This window comes from Sabethes cyaneus, chromosome 2 (assembly GCF_943734655.1).
Source record: "Sabethes cyaneus chromosome 2, idSabCyanKW18_F2, whole genome shotgun sequence".
Classification (NCBI taxonomy): domain Eukaryota; kingdom Metazoa; phylum Arthropoda; class Insecta; order Diptera; family Culicidae; genus Sabethes; species Sabethes cyaneus.
Window position 1 is genome coordinate 74974325 of NC_071354.1, and position 16738 is coordinate 74991062.

At 39.5% G+C, this 16738-nt stretch overlaps 1 protein-coding gene across 1 annotated transcript in view; it reads left to right on the forward strand.

The window, feature by feature from the left end:
* The window catches only part of LOC128735582 (orexin receptor type 2-like), a 137394-nt gene that overhangs the window by 98873 nt on the left and 21783 nt on the right, over positions 1–16738 (forward strand). The window contains exons 4-5 of the mRNA XM_053830064.1: positions 7616–7754; positions 9935–10041. Coding sequence (XP_053686039.1) covers positions 7616–7754; positions 9935–10041 — 246 coding nt within the window. The remainder of the gene's footprint in view (positions 1–7615; positions 7755–9934; positions 10042–16738) is intronic.

Below are 16738 nucleotides of genomic sequence, written 5' to 3' on the forward strand. Positions count from 1 at the left end.
TTGAAGCCGATAAGACTTACTTTCAGATCTCGTGTACCAATAATGGGGGGATAAGCAACTCGATCGGGATTATTTTGAAATAGTTTTTTTCAATCAAAAACACCAAATATACGAGAGACTCTTTCCAATCATTTTCTACAACCGAATCTCCAATAGGAAGTATTCTGTAACAGGAGTAAATCCTCTACTATAGAAGAAAATAATACAGTGTCATAATAATAAAAATAGTTAAAACAGATTTGTTAAAATAACATAATTTTTGCGCTTTTAATTTGGCCAAGTACTACCTAGTTGATTTGAAAACTTTGTACATAAACAACGAGAAAAACAGAGCCCAACGGTACACGTCGGATGCTTAATCCAGTGCTTGGCAGTAGGTACTTACTTGTCGTTTGTGCAAAAAAAGAATCCGATGAACGCATCGCGTTCTTTGTTAGTTCACTCGTACACTCGTACCATTTGTGACTGGCAAGCTGCCGAGCTGCCACATAGTTACGGTTTACTTGCGAACACGAAATATTACAGTGCCAACGTTAAATTTTATTTACCATAAATAGTGCAATGTTTGCTTTTTATCCAGTACCTTTTCAGTAGCTTCAGGTAATTCCTCCTGAAACCACGGTACCTTTTCCAGGTTGATTGCATATTTTTTTCTACAAGCAGCAATAGCTCTATTACAGCACGTTCCGTACTTTATGTGATATTTTATCGATATTTGATAAAAAAAAATACGGTTTCTGCGCGAACAACAACACGGATCGACTGTTAGTGGTGCCTCCGACGTTGGTTATACTGAAACAAGGCTCTAACTTCTACTTAGAACTTGGTGTGTTGTGTAGGTATACCATACAATTCAGAATAATAATCCGAATATTCGAATTGGAACGAATGAGGACGGGACACGTGGTTTACGGACGATAGTCACACGGACGCAAGGTACAATAAGATAAGGCATTCAGACGTCAGGTCTAATAGACGTGAGACGTAATGAATTGAAGGCGTACTACCAAAATACATAATAGACGCGAGATGTTAGATCAAGTGGTTACTTAACTTAATTCTTTCTTCTAACTTTTTACCTAAGCCTAAGCCACAAGTACTGATATCTGATACCTGATACTTCTTACTTCTTACTTCTTACTTCTTACTTCTTACTTCTTACTTCTTACTTCTTACTTCTTACTTCTTACTTCTTACTTCTTACTTCTTACTTCTTACTTCTTACTTCTTACTTCTTACTTCTTACTTCTTACTTCTTACTTCTTACTTCTTACTTCTTACTTCTTACTTCTTACTTCTTACTTCTTACTTCTTACTTCTTACTTCTTACTTCTTACTTCTTACTTCTTACTTCTTACTTCTTACTTCTTACTTCTTACTTCTTATTTCTTACTTCTTACTTCTTACTTCTTACTTCTTACTTCTTACTTCTTACTTCTTACTTCTTACTTCTTACTTCTTACTTCTTACTTCTTACTTCTTACTTCTTACTTCTTACTTCTTACTTCTTACTTCTTACTTCTTACTTCTTACTTCTTACTTCTTACTTCTTACTTCTTACTTCTTACTTCTTACTTCTTACTTCTTACTTCTTACTTCTTACTTCTTACTTCTTACTTCTTACTTCTTACTTCTTACTTCTTACTTCTTACTTCTTACTTCTTACTTCTTACTTCTTACTTCTTACTTCTTACTTCTTACTTTTTACGTCTTACTTCCTACTTCCTACTTCCTACTTCCTACTTCTTACTTCTTTCATCCTGTTTCTCACTTCCTGTTTCTCACTTCCTTTTTCTCACTTCTTGTTTCTCACTTACTTTTTCTTGCTTACTGTTTCTTACTTCCTGTTTCTCACTTCCTGTTTCTCACTTCCTGTTTCTCACTTCCTGTTTCTCACTTCCTGTTTCTCACTTCCCGCTTTTCACTTCTCGCTTCTCATTTCCCGCTTCATTTCCCGTTTCTCCCTTCTCACTCCCACTTCACCCTTCTCACTTCCTGGTTCTCACTTACTGCTTCTCACTTCTCGTTTCTTACTTCCGGTTTCTCACCTCCCGCTTCTCATTTTCCGCTTCTCGCTTCCCGCCTCTCACTTACCACGTCTCACTTCACGCTTTTTACTTCTCGCACTTCTCGTTTCACACTTCCCGTTGCTCACTTTTCACTCCACACTTCTCGTATTCCTCTTTCATATTTCTCACTGCCCATTTTTTCTGCAATGAATCACCGAAGTAGGTATTCAAGAATATAGAATTTTTCGACCATAAATCAGAAACAACAAAGACCGCTAATTTGAAATTAAAATATTATATCCGTAAAAGGCTATAAAGTGAGAAGAAGAGAAAAAATATTTGAAAACAAGTCCAAAGCTACATTTCTAAAAACTTTGCTTACATTGCAAAAACACTTGGTTTACAATGTTTGGTTCAAGAGTTATGAATTTTTATACACTGTCCGAGACAATTGGAAATGACCTGGAGTGACCTGGACTTCTTCAAACATTTGTTTTACGATTAATTACGATTATTTACGATTCATGTTATGACTGAGCCGATTGACTATAAATGCAAATAAAAAACTTTGTTTCCCCTATGGATTGTGTTTCTACCCAATTACGAAATCAGCAATATTTTCTAAAATTTTCTAACTTTCTCGGATATAGCTTTTTTCAATAATTCATCACTCTAGAATCATCGTTCATCAGCATCCTAGAATAAACATTTTTTATGACAATATAGCAAATTTTCTTAGCAATCCAAGAATAATATGTGTCTGGTTTATCAATCATAACAATTTGAAATGTCAAAAAATGACCCGCCGTAATAAACGCAATAAAAATAGAAAATCTTTACAGATAGGTATTTATGTTTTTATTTTTTACATGTTGGTAGTAGATCAATTGTTCGTTTAAAGCAGATTAATTAGAAATTGAGCCACAACCTTTTTTACACAGGCGTTTTTGCTTAATGTGGTGGTCTTGCCCCACCTACCTTTACTCATCTTAGTTTAGACCCCACTGAATTTTATCCTAATCCTGGGTTATCCTGGTTGTCGTTATCCTTGCTTGTCAAACATTTTTCTGTAATTCAATTTTATCGTAAACTTATTGGTCATTCTTTTCACAAATAGCGCCTATGACGGGAGCCAGTTTGGTCAACCCTAGTAGCACAGTTGTTACAATCCGGTTGTGGCAACCGATTTGTGACTAATTTTAGTCGTTAATAAGTTGCTGCAACTAAAAGTGCCAAATAAGTGCTGCTTGGGAATGGTACACTACGACCCTACTAAAGATCACGAGTGTACCTCATTAGGCATACGGACGTTAGGCATAAATACATTTGGTATAATGGATGTTAGGCCTAATGGACGATAGGCATTAATGACTAAAGGCATAAAATGTAGTCATAATAGACATAACGAACATAAGGCAATCTGCCGTTAGCTTGCATTAGGTTCAATCGACTTAGCTTAAAAAAGTATTTCATAATAGGGTGAGTCGAATTTCCTACGAATATCCGAAATTCAAATGGCCGAATTATAAACGGCCGAAACACGAATGACCGAAACACACATGGTCGTATGAAAACATTTTTTTATCAGTACACTCAAGTCTATTGTTACACGGTTTGTTATTTTCGATTATTCAAGAACGGTACAATTGAGGGACTATTTACAAACTACGTGACGAATCTCGGGCTTCTCCCAAATGTATTGAGAAATAAATAAATGGCCCCTAAGTTTCTCTGTTCTTAATAATCGAAGAAACAAACCGTGCAAAAAAAGTACTTGAGTGCAATAGTTGTGCTACTATTATTAATGTATATTTTGGTCACCGTAGCATTTTAGATAAAACAATTACGTTCATTATATAAAACAGGTTCTTGGAAGTAGTACACTTTAAGGGCATTTTGAGTAGTTTCAACCTACCTTTAACTAAATCCGACCTATTTACAGGTAGAATCATTTCAGAGTGTAGGAAAACGAATAAGCCTAAACAAATGAGCAACATTCCCGGTCTGTGGCCTACTCGCCCTGAATCATCTATGAAAAATCTTAATATATTTTTACGGAATTATGCCAAATGGTCCCTTTTATTTAGGCCGTCACAAATATTTAAAAAAGTTTTTGTCCCTCCGGTGTTGGGCCACTAACGGGGGGGTGGCGAAAAAAAACAAAGAGAATTTTTTAATCGAGCAAAAAAATATATGGATTTTAGGCATTTTTATTTAAAGTTTAAACGTGAAATCCAAATCTACTCTTGCTTCTTGCTAAATACGTTGTTATTTTTCATGCAAAAATCTACGAACTAAAAGACAAAAACGAAAGAAAAATTTTTTGGCCGAGTTTCGGAAATTCCACTGTTTGAACTTCCGTTTCTATTTCGTGACAGAAGCGTTAACTCATTTTTCGAGTTCGAGAGGGGGTGACAAAAACTTTGAAATTGATTTGCAATGGCCTTACGCCAATGTTTTTATGGCAAACGATGTTTCACATACCAAGAAGCCTTATACCAAATGACTTTATGGTAGATGCGGCCCTGGTTCTCATCTTATATATAAAAATGGAAGTGAAAAAGTTCGACCGCGCATCACTTGAAAACGGAGCGTCCGATTTGAGCCGTCTTTTCTTTATTGTGTTCGTTTCCACCACCGCTATGTTTTTATGGCGAGAAAAGTTGAAAAATTTACTCGGAAGATAGGAAAACTCGAAAAATTAGTTTTCCATATAATACCCGCAACCAGAGCTGCAAAAATTCAAAATCATACTGTTAAAATGCGCCAAAATGAGTTAGCTACGAAATCAGCAACCTATGATTCGTGCTACCTGATAAATGAATTAAGGATGCTATCGTGAACGCCGCCGTCCAGTATGTGAACTTTGTTTTTCCTTTAGCGATTGTGGCAGTCAACTCACACATGATATCACTGAGTCTGAACGTTAAAGAAAATCATTTTCATTTCAACTAAATGATTTTTTTCCGGGAGCGCCTATGCGTATCAAGAGTGTTCATAAAAGTGCTTATAATATAATTTACATTGTGTGTTCAATCATGAATGGTTAGTTCAGACGCTATTAGAATTTCATTTTTAGGTATATGCAGCAAGATTTTTTGTTTAGTTGTACAATTATTGTGATTAGAATTAAAGTGTTAAGTAAAAAATCTTAAAACTAAATTCTTGCGAACATAGGCGCAATGTATGTTAACTGCCTGTGTGTCTAGAGGCGTTACTGAAAAAATCATTTCATTTGTTGAATGCTGATTTTTTTGATAACTGAAAATAGCTCACTAGACTGCGTAGGGAAAGTAAAACGCGCGCAAATTCAAAATCAGCCTTTGGATATGTAGGTATCAAATATCTCTGAGTGCTATGATTTGATGTTGATGTTACAATCGAGGGAATATAATGAACTGATATTTTCCTTTTTTCAAACTCATTATTTTCTGTCAACTGTTTTCAGCCCTGCCCGCAACGCATTGTATGCGCCATGTCGTTGGCTGCTATGATCATCGTACGATTTTTTGCAGTACCGATGTCGTATTCAAACAAACACGTGGTTACCTTCATTGAAATCGCCACATCTAACAATGCTATTAAACATTTTGGGGGTTTACAATTTCAGAAAATAACCAATCAATAGGTCCAACTTATTAATCAACCTAAACTCAAGCCTAAAGTGTCAGCAATGAAATTCGTTAATTTCATTCATTCGTTCATTCATTTAACAAATTTATGAAACAAACACGAATCATTTTTATTCCTTTTTACATCGGATGCGTAGCCAGAAGATGCAGGTTAACAAAAGGTTTAAGCACTAAATTCACTAAATTGCCACTTCCCAATCGTCAAATGAAAAATACATTTTGCATATGTTAACGGATTATGAGCATATTCGGTTTAACTGAATATCAAGCTAATAAATCAACAGTAAGAGCGTATGATTTAGAATTTAAAAAAAATAGTGAACGAAGCAACTATTATACATCGTATTTAAGGGATCAGTCCCGGCGTAGTGGTTAGCATTCACGCCTTTCACGCCGAGGACCCGGGTTCAAATCCCAACCCCGCAGAAGTCACGAATGACCCAAGCTGGTTAAAGTGACTATAATCAAAACAAAAAACAATCGTATTTAACTTTCAGTCGATTTCATTTCGTATTAGACTCTTTAGAAGTGTAAAAAGGTTTATAAAATGACGCTTTTAAGTTAAATTGTTTTAGTGCGTGAATTACCAAAGGAACAATACAGCGATCAATTGATTTTGTGGAATAATAAAATTTAGTTTGTTTTGAGAATTGAGAATAACAGTTATCGAGATTCAGCGATGCAATTCTTTTGGGTAATTCTTATCAATAGATTTATGAATCAAAAAAAAAAAAAAAATCTGATGACTATTGATATTGAATACATACCAGAATATAAAATTGGCCCTTAAATTATCGAGAAATTCCAAAGTTGCAGCAGACGATATTAGCCGTCGTACCAAATTTTACAACAAATATATTAACATCCAGTATTACTATTTTTAACCAGCAGAGTTTATAAAACAAGACTCAATGCAACTACCACAAACACGACTGTTGATATTGCGGGGATTGGCAAACCAACTTTTACACCGATATGCATTTCTTACTAATGACTTAATACAGTTGTTAAATTTAGACATTCTCTGAAATCCCAGCGTTTAATAAACCAAACGCAGAACTCCTTAGACAACGGCAAAACTTGATTTATACCTAGAAAATATCCCTTTTTCTAAAACGCAGCAGGAGTTCATCTGAAGTTTACATATCGTATATTTAGCCCAATTTGTGGCAGTACGAAGTTTGCCGGGTCTTCTAGTTGTCTTATAAAGGAGCGATGATTGGCTAAAGTTCGTATTCATAGGAAAGCTTACTTTAGTGGTGACGGTTCGTTATCGATCCGGCGCCGAACGAACTGTGGCCCTGCAGTACTATCGGTCTTGGGCTGTCATTCTCCAATCCCCTCGTACACCAGCTGAACGTGCATCGTCCTCGACAACGCGCATTTATTAAGTACCCTAAAGCTTAAGAAATCCTTCGTATTCTCTGCTGAAAATAGTTTTGGTTACTCTTTTGTCTGATATTCTGGCCACGTACCCAGCCCACTGCGGCCTGCCACATTGTACTACCTCTACTATAGGAAAGCAAAGTTCTGTGAATTATGCCAAACGTCCATTACACCTATCCTCCATTATGCATAACGTCCATTATACCCAATGTTCGTATGCCTAAAGTCCGTATGCCTTACGTACGTATGCCTAACGTCGCGCAAACAGTTATCTATAAATTAGGATATTCAAAAACTAGCATCACAACTCACAAGTGAAAAAGCTAAGCAGAGCGCATGATGAAATATTCTACTAATAGTAAACCTAAATATATTATGCAGATATATATTACACTCATCATTTTTGCTGAAAAGCCACGAACATTAAACTTAATATATCTAACAACGAATTTTATATTTACCAACCGAATTAATGATAAGCCTTGTTGATGGGATAGAAGTAAAATCAATTATGTTTGCGGGATGAAAAGTAACCCATATCAAGCCATAATCCACGCTCTCATGCTGTCCTTCTCTGTACCTTTGCAGACCTTCCGGAGTTTTTGGTGCTGACGACCCGACGGAAAAAGTTACGCTTCGACATCAAACTGTTCACCCAATGCGTGGCCACATGGGACAAGGAAAAGGAAAAAACCTTCTACATAGTAAAATTTGTATTCCTCTACTCGTAAGTATCGGTTGACATTACAATCTTGATAAATCCATTCATTACTTTAATTCAACAGTGAGTTATAATTGTTGACATAATTCTGTCTAAACAGGTTTAAATTTAATTTATTTTGTGGAAATTTACGCCAACTGCGAATGGTAATTTTCCGAAAACCACAAATTAATGCAAAATAATACTGAATCCTATCGATTTGAAATTTCCTAGAACCCCCGAAAAGCTGCTTCATAATTAATTGATCAAAGGATTTACTTTTAAACTAATCCCAGAACATCCTGCTAAAATTAATTTACTTAGCAGTTGGCATTTAAAACAGTCGGCTACACTGATTAAGTCCATGAAACTTTCGAAAGCAAATCAATCGTTAACACCACGTTCCGATTAAACCAATCACAAGCAACTGTAGTAGTGACAGTATAATAAAATGAACAGGATTTTAAACGTGAATAACAACACTTTTTCAAGCCAGAGCAAAACATCCGCTGTATTTCTCTGATCCTGCAAGCGGCACAGCTGCAGTACAGTTTCACGACGCGGATAAATATCGCTTCGACTTATCCGTTTTGTTTCATTTTTTGCCCGTCCGTCACCTTCTCATCATCACCAATCAGCAACGGATCGGACCCGGTCGGGCCGGAGTGTGGCTGTGGGTGTAGTTTCCCTCCCAGCAGTCGGCAGTCCTGGCAACCAAGGGACAGGGCGAATAATAAATTTTCCCTCATTTTTAATTTAATATTTTATTACCACTTCTCGGGTCTGGCTCGGGTTGAGTGATTGCTCAGCAAATGCAATCAGCCGGTCGTTGTCGTCATGGAAGCCGCGTCTGCATTCGCCCCTAAGCCACCGATCACGCGCCGGTAGGATTACCGGTAAAAGAAAACGCTGAAGGTCATGCCACCGCGGGCGGCCGTGATAAGTTAAAACGGGATAATTACTCGCTCAATTGCATTCTCTACTCTCGATATTTTCTATTCATTTTCCTGTCAGAGTACAGCACTTTCAGTAGCAATTATTAATGATTTTGTTTCTAAAAGTAATGTAAAAACAAATTACAAACTTAACCAACCTCCTGGTGATGTACTAAATTGATGTAGTAAGCTCGTCATCTTCTTGTAATGAGCCAATCGGAAGCGTGCATTACAACTAGAATAATAGTGATACAGCTGTAATTGCCGGCAGGTATGAAAATATCGGGTAACAAAGAGTAATCCGATCTAACAGCGAAAACAAAAAAAATAAGCACAGGAGGGAACCTAATATTTCTCTAGATCTTATGTGAGTACTTGAATACCAAAATTTATCCTAGAGTTTATCGCCCGGTCACGTTTTCTACCCAATCACGATAATTACGTTAACTAAGCACAATTCGGCAATCTGTTTGCTACAGTAATGACACTCGTAATTACTGCCATAATAATCATTTTCCTTTTTTCCATTCCGCTCGGCACACAAGCGGAAAACAATCCAATGTTGAAGCGAAAAATGGTTAGCCGGCGCGCAAATAAAGAGAAGGCAAACCATCTCAAAAGCATCCTTTAGCGGTAGCGACGTCGTTCAATGATGACCATAACCACCCCCCACGCAGAGCAATTCGCTGTCGTCATCACCTCGCTCTGGCTCAACTGCCATAGTCATCACCTCGTTTTGCTTCCTACGAGCAGCAGTCGTTTTCGAACTGCGTGATATACAAACTGCAACCTCTTGGAATACCAAAATAGACAATCTAGAGACTAACGCACTACTGAGACCATAACTAAAGTGAATCCTTTTTCACTCCGTAATAACAATGGTAAAAGGCACTCGCATCAGTTGGTTGCTTAACAGCCACAAGCTTGACTCTATTTATATCTTTACCTTTATTATTGTTGAGCTTTTACTATTTCAAGCTTGATACGATTTAATTCTTTTTGTTCATATTTTTGCTAATCCTGAGGAAACTACTTGTCATCTTTGTCACACTTACTACACAGTTCAATAGATACGTAATTTACCGTAATTTTTACCAGATAATGTCCAAACCGTCACGAAATGCATGTGCACTGAGCACAAATGTAAAAAAGGGACCACCCTAGTGGGTATGCTCTACAACGCCAATTTAAAGCAGTCTCCTTTTTATGACTGTCTGTATTATTAGTAATATAGAGTATATATCTTGTTTCTTTTCTTTTTCTACTTTCTAGACTACCGCTCCTGTTCATGACGATAGCATATTTCCAAATCGTTCGAGTTCTGTGGCGATCCGACACCATTCCAGGACACCGCGAATCTCGGACCCAGCCTTGTGGAAGTAAGTATATAAGCGCGCTGAATTCAAGCGAATGAATGGCTTGAATGGTAGGTAGGTAGGTAGATAAGCTGTTAAACTGGATTGCCAGAGCTTGCCGTGGATTTCGTCGACTCGAAGACTCCAATCTGTCTTTCAATTTTTTAACCGAGACCACCATTCCATTCGACTTTGTGTCAGTAGCAGTAGCAAAACAAACGATGTGCTTATTGCAATATAGTATAGATTTACTGCACAAAAAAGATTGCACTGGATTCGCAAATCCATTTGGACGCTGGAATGGAAGATAATAGAAACTAAGGTTGAATTATGCAGTCTATTTCCATTATTCTTAGACATGTTACGGCGATAGTCTTGCTGAGTTAAGCTTTGCCTAACTCGTATGACTCCACGCCAAACCTAAATACTGAATTTGGGAATGATTGCAAATGGAGAGCCTTTGTTTTACACCGACCTGTTTCTAGTTAAAGGTAAACACTTTCAGATACCAAACATCGACTGGGAGTACAAAATAAAGATTGAGCTGCAGATTCAGCAGTGGTTATAATCGGAACAAGTTGTTGCGTTATACTCTTGGAAAGTTTATGAGTAAATTGATTAACAAGTTAGACATAACCTGAAAAAGTAGTAGTCGGACATATGTATGGACATAGAGGAAAACCTAAGCGCAACTCAATGACGACATAACAAAAGTAGGCGGAACGGAAATTTACCTGAAAGTGTTCAGAAACGGTAATAGGGTCCCGACTCCCAACATAGAAAAGATCCGGCGAGAAATATAACAACTGAAAATTAATAGAACCGCCGGAAAGGACAAAGTCTCACCAGAACTCAGCATTGCAAGAAACCGCCAGTAACGGCACTTCATTCGATAATTTCTAGGATTTGCGATGAGGGATGGAAGCAGCGGTAGAAGTAGCACGATCAGCTTGATTGCTGTAATTACTGCGGTATTACGCTGATGAATGCCACCTACAAGGTGCTCTTGCTATGTCGTCTATCTCTAATAGTAATAGATTTCGTAAAACAATACCAGGCGAGCTATATGGGGGTCCGTCTTACTATGGATCAAATGTTTAAACTCCAGCAAATTCTACAGAAATGCTGGGAGTACAACGCACCCACGCCTTACATTTTCGCGGATTCCAAGGCAGCTTATAATTCAGTGAAACTCTGGTAAATAATGCACGAAAATGGTTTACCAGACAAAATAATGACTAGCCGCATCAAAGCTACTCTAAGATAAGCGACATGTTTGTCGTCTTCGAAGTTGTTGCCAGCAGCATAGAGCCAGGGTGGCTCGTGCTATTCCAAGCAGTCATCTTCAACCAACTCGATCTTGGGCCACTCGTTGCCAATTTCCCAGTCGTTTCAGAACTTGCAAATCACTTTCGAGCTGGTCGAGCCATTTTGCACGTTGAGCCCCTCTGTTCTTGGTGCCGAAGGGGTTGTTGAAGAGAAATGTTTTCGTCACATTGTCGTCCGGCGTCCTTACGATGTATCCGGCCCTTCATAACCTACCGAATTTCCTCAGATGTGTGATGGGAGTCTTTCTAAACAGTGTCGTGTAGTTCGTAATTTATACACCTCCGCCACTTCAGATCCGTTTTCAGATTGTACTCGTCCAAATATCGTCCGCAGTACCTTTCGCACTAACACGGCAAGGGCGCGTATGACCTCCGTGAGCAACGTCACGGTTTCTAGTCCACAAAGAACTTCCGGTCTAATAATGGTTTTGTACACTATTTTGTACCGATTTCCCGCTTGAATACGTCGCTGGATCTGCTTACTAGTGTTGTTGTCCACGGTCACCAGCGATCCCAAGTACACGAACTCATCTACTAATTCTCGTTCGTCGCCGTCAACGATGGTAACCGTTGTATGTTTCCTTTAGGCCTGTTCCTGCCACGTGTGTCGTCTTAGACGCATTTATTTTTAGCCCAATCCTCCTTAACTCCGCTTTCATTGTGGCGTAGACTGCCTCCGACGTCACAGAGTTCCTATGATATCACAGTCATCTGCGAAGTTTAGGAATTGGCTACCCTTGGTGAAAACGTGACTCTCGTTTCGATGTCCACTCGTCGGATCACGCCCTCAAGAGTTATATTGAACAGCCTGCAGGATAAGCTGTCACCTTGTCTCAACCATTTCCGCGTCTCGAAGGGACTCGAGAGTGTCCCTGAGATGCGCACGACGCACATCACTCGATCCAATGAAACTCTAATTAGTTGCGTTAGTTTATCCGGGAAACCGTGTTAGTGCATCATCTGCAATAGCTGGTCTCGATCAACTGTATCGTATGCTGCTGTGAAATCAATAAAGATGTGATGCGTAAGTACGTTGTACAAGATCTGTCGGATGGTTAAAATATGGTTCGTAGTGGCACGTGGTTATTCCTTACGAAACCCTGTGCAACCGCTGACAACCAGCGTAACAGGATCTGAGAGAGTACCTTGTAGACGGCGTTACCCAGCGTTATGCGTTATTAGTTGCAGCAGTCGAGCCGATCACCCTTTTTGTCAATGGGACCAACCACTTCTTCCATCCATTCCTCCGATAGCTTCTCCTCCCAAATCTTGAAAATAACCCAGTGTAGAATGGCTCCCAGCCGTTCTCGTTTCTCGAGTATGTTTATAAAGCTCTGTCAGTAGGCAGTCCTTACCATCGGCTTTATTGGTCTTCAACAACCCGATTTCTCGTTTGACTTCTTGTGTATATCAAATGCTGTGACATTACTATCTTCCATGGGCACTCCTAGGTTAAATTCCGTTCCGCAACTTCGCCGTTGAGGTGTTTATCGAAGAACTGCTTCCACCGGTCGGCCACTTGGCGCTCATTTGTGATACGACTTCCTCCCATGTTCCTACACTTGTCAAGTTTTAATGTGTAGCCCTTACGAGTTTGGTTCACCTTCTCATAAAACTTGCGCATGTCATTAGCTCGGAAGAGTTGTTCTAATTCTTCACGATCTGTATCCTCATTTTGATGCTTTTTACTCCTCAGCATCGTGGTCTTCTGATTCCTAAGTTGCCGGTATTTTGTCAAGTTCTCTCTTAGTAATGCGCAGATAATTTTTCCAAGCAATTTTTTTCTCTTCACCTAGTGCCATGGTAACGGTCTCTCCGATGGTAACGGTCTCTCCGATGGCCGAGCGTATTCTACCCCAACCGTCTTCAAGATTTGGAGCACCTAGCTCCTCGGAAGAAGGCAGTGCCTCAACCAATATTCGCCCGTAGATCTAGCTGCCTGATGTTCAGCCGAGGAGGACGGCTTTGACGTGTCTGTCTGACCGGTCTACACATTTCTTCCCTACCGACCTGAACCTGGGCGCTCATATACCCGATGACGATCCTGATGTCCTGTGGCGAGCAGCTGGCGTACATTGCCTTCAGCCGCGCAATGAACGCTTCCTTCTCATCGTCGAGTCTGCCTTCGTGTGGACAGTGCTATTTAACGATGCGGTTATTGAAGAAACGGCCTTTTGTCCTCCCATTCTCTCGTTGATCGCCTTCCAATCTATCAGACGATCCTGCATTCTGCCTAACACTGCAAATCCCGTTCCCTGTTCGTTGGTAGTTCCGCCGCTCTTGTAAAACTAGGCCTTTCCGTCGCGGATCTTCTAAATCTTCTCTCCTTTGCGTAAGATTTTCTACAGAGCTACGATGCCGAGTTTACGGGGTTCAAACTGTTCGAGCAGCACCCGGTCGCCACCTACGAAATTTAGTGATCTGCAGTTCCAAGTACCAAGTTTCCATTCGTCTTGCTTGGCTCGTCGCCCAGGTCGTTGCCAAATATTCCGATCCGTATTCGCTTGAATTTCCATAGTAATGGATTTAGGTAGGTTGCGTTACTGCCATTTTAAGTGCTGAAACATAACAGTGCCTCCTTCTGTGTCGATACACGACCGTAGTATTCATCGGGGTTTGTTTACTCGATCTCCGCTAATGTTGCTGGTATTGCGGCTGGTACCAGGAGGAGGTAGCTACAGGAGTTGCTGGATAAGAGGCTAAGGATCACTATGGGGTCTATGTTGCGCATCATCTAGCCTTTCACCAACCATGTTACATGTTACGTGCTGACGCGTTTCGAGAAAACCCACAAGCTCCTTCGGACTTTGGTGTGTATTCTTTACAAGATTAGTTCACCCTCTCATAGAACATGCTCGTGACCCTGTAGGATAGTTGTTCTGGCTCTTCACGATCTTTGTCCTTTTTCTTGCGTGTTTTTTCTTCCTCAAACTCGTGATCAGCTCATCCCGCGTGGTGCGCATGATGGTGTAATTGAACAAACGGCTTTTTATTCTCAAAATTTACATCCTTTCGCTGATCGTATTCCAATCCCTTACGCGACCATGCATTCTACCAATCACTACAAAGCCGATCCCTGCACATTAGTCGCTCTACCGCGCTGGTAAAGTTGGGCCTCGCCGTACATAGTCTTCCACACCTTCTTAATTTTTCGTTGGAATTTGCTTTAAGTAGGTTGTACTACTAGGGCCGCGCTACCCAGTCTCGTCTCCATATCAAACGCTGTCGTGAACTACTTCTAACCGGAAGGTCAACCACACACCTGGATGAGCAATCGAGAACTGTCCCTGGCATGGAAACAGACGGTCAAGGTTGACAAGCCTCGTTACTCACAGCATTTGCATGAGTGCCTCCTTCACTGTCCAATTTTCCTTAAAAAGGCGTAATAAAGTTGATTGCTTTCATCTCTCAATTTGAAGCTCTGGTGCCGTTGTACAATTTGTTTTTTGATGTGTTTTGACGCCTATTTCTTTTCATTTCGGTGCAATCTAGTTTCTAATGCAACGTGTTGAGTGTCAATTCAGTATCTGAAAACTGCATGAATTCATACATCACACATAGCACACTAGATCACCGCGTGCGACGGGCACGGTCTGACGCGTTCTCATCATGGTTTCACCGTTATTTGGGAAATTCAGACTGCCGTTTAATAAACCGAAAATAGGCCTGCTGCTAGTTTTCGATTTTACGTGACACTCAAATGTATTTAAAAATAAATAAAATATTTTCGTGCTTTGGTAACATTGCAGATGAATTATGAAGTGAAGTGAATTTATCACTTCTACCAGTTCACATCTATATACAATACATAAGAAGCTTGTCTGTAACCAAAACCAGGTCTCTAACAGGATGTCATAAGAGGTTTATAGGTAACTAGCTGACCCGACAAACTTCGTATTGCCACAAATTAACCTGTGTTGTACATAAATCATGAATCTCGGATGATCTTTGTCACAATCTCGAGTTTTGCAAGCCCCCAGTGGGCGGCGCTTCCGACGGCGGGTCACCGGCAACACTCACGACCGTCTCGTCCTGAATGATCTAGTGTTACTATAGATAGTTTTTGTGGTCTTGTATTGACTAATGTTTTATGGAAGAGTCTCGAATTTCTCGAGTTCGATTAGTTTTTGAGTTTCGCAAAAATTTCTGTTTTATTTGTATGAGAGTCCACATCCCCCTACCACAGGGGTGAGAGGTCTCTAACTATCGTAAAATAAATTCAAGACTCCAAAATCTCCCACATGCCAAATTTGGTTCCATTTGCTTGATTAGTTCTCAAGTTATAAGGAACTCTTAAAAGGGGAAGGGGTCGTAATTCACCATAGAAAAAATTTCTGCCATCTAAAACTCCCACATGCCAAATTTGGTTCCATTCGATTGATTAGTTCTCGAGTTATGAGGAAATTTATTTTTCATTTGTATAGGAGCCCCCCCCCCCCTCTTAAAGTGGGTAAATCCATAGAAAATATACCATAGAAAATATTCTTGCCTACAAAAACACCAACATGATAAATTTGGTTCCATTTGCTTGATTAGTTCTAGAGTTATGAGGAAATTTGTATTTCGTTTGTATGAGAGCCCCCCCTCTTAAAAAGGTAAGAGTCCTAATTCATCATAGAAAAATGGTTGCCTCCAAAAACACCCACATGCCAAATATGGTTCCATTTGCTTGATTAGTTCTCGAATTATGAGGAAATTTGTATTTCATTTGTGTAGAAGCACCCCCCCTTAAAGTTGGGAGGGGTCCTAATTCACCATAGAAAATATTTTTGCCTCCAAAAACCTCCACATGCCCAATTTGGTTCTATTTGCTTGATTAGTTCTCGAGTTATGAGGAAATTTGAATTTCATTTGTATAGGAGCCCCCCCTCCTAAAGTGGGTAGGGGTCCCGATCCATCATAGAAAAAATTTTTGTCTCCAAAAACACCCACGTGCCAAATTTGGTTCCATTTGCTTGATTAGTTCTCGAGTTATGAGGAAATTAGTATTTCGTTTGTATAGGAGCCCCCCCTCTTAAAGTTGGGAGTGGTCTCAATTCACCATAGAAAATATTCTTGCGCTCGAAAACTTTCACATGCCAAATTTGGTTCCATTTGCTTGATTAGTTCTCGAGTTATGAGGAAACTTGTATTTCGTTTGTATAGGAGCCCCCCCTCTTAAAGTGGGGAGGGGTTCTAATTCACTATAGAATATATTCATGCCCTAGAAAACTTGCACATGCCAAATTTGGTTCCATTTGCTTGATTAATTCTCGAGTTGTGAGGAAATTTGCATTTCCTTTGTATAGGAGCCCCCCTTCCTAAAGTGGGGAGGGGTTTCAATTCATCATAGAAAAAAATAATGTCTCCAAAAACTCCCACATGCCAAATTTTGTTCCATTTGCTTGATTAGT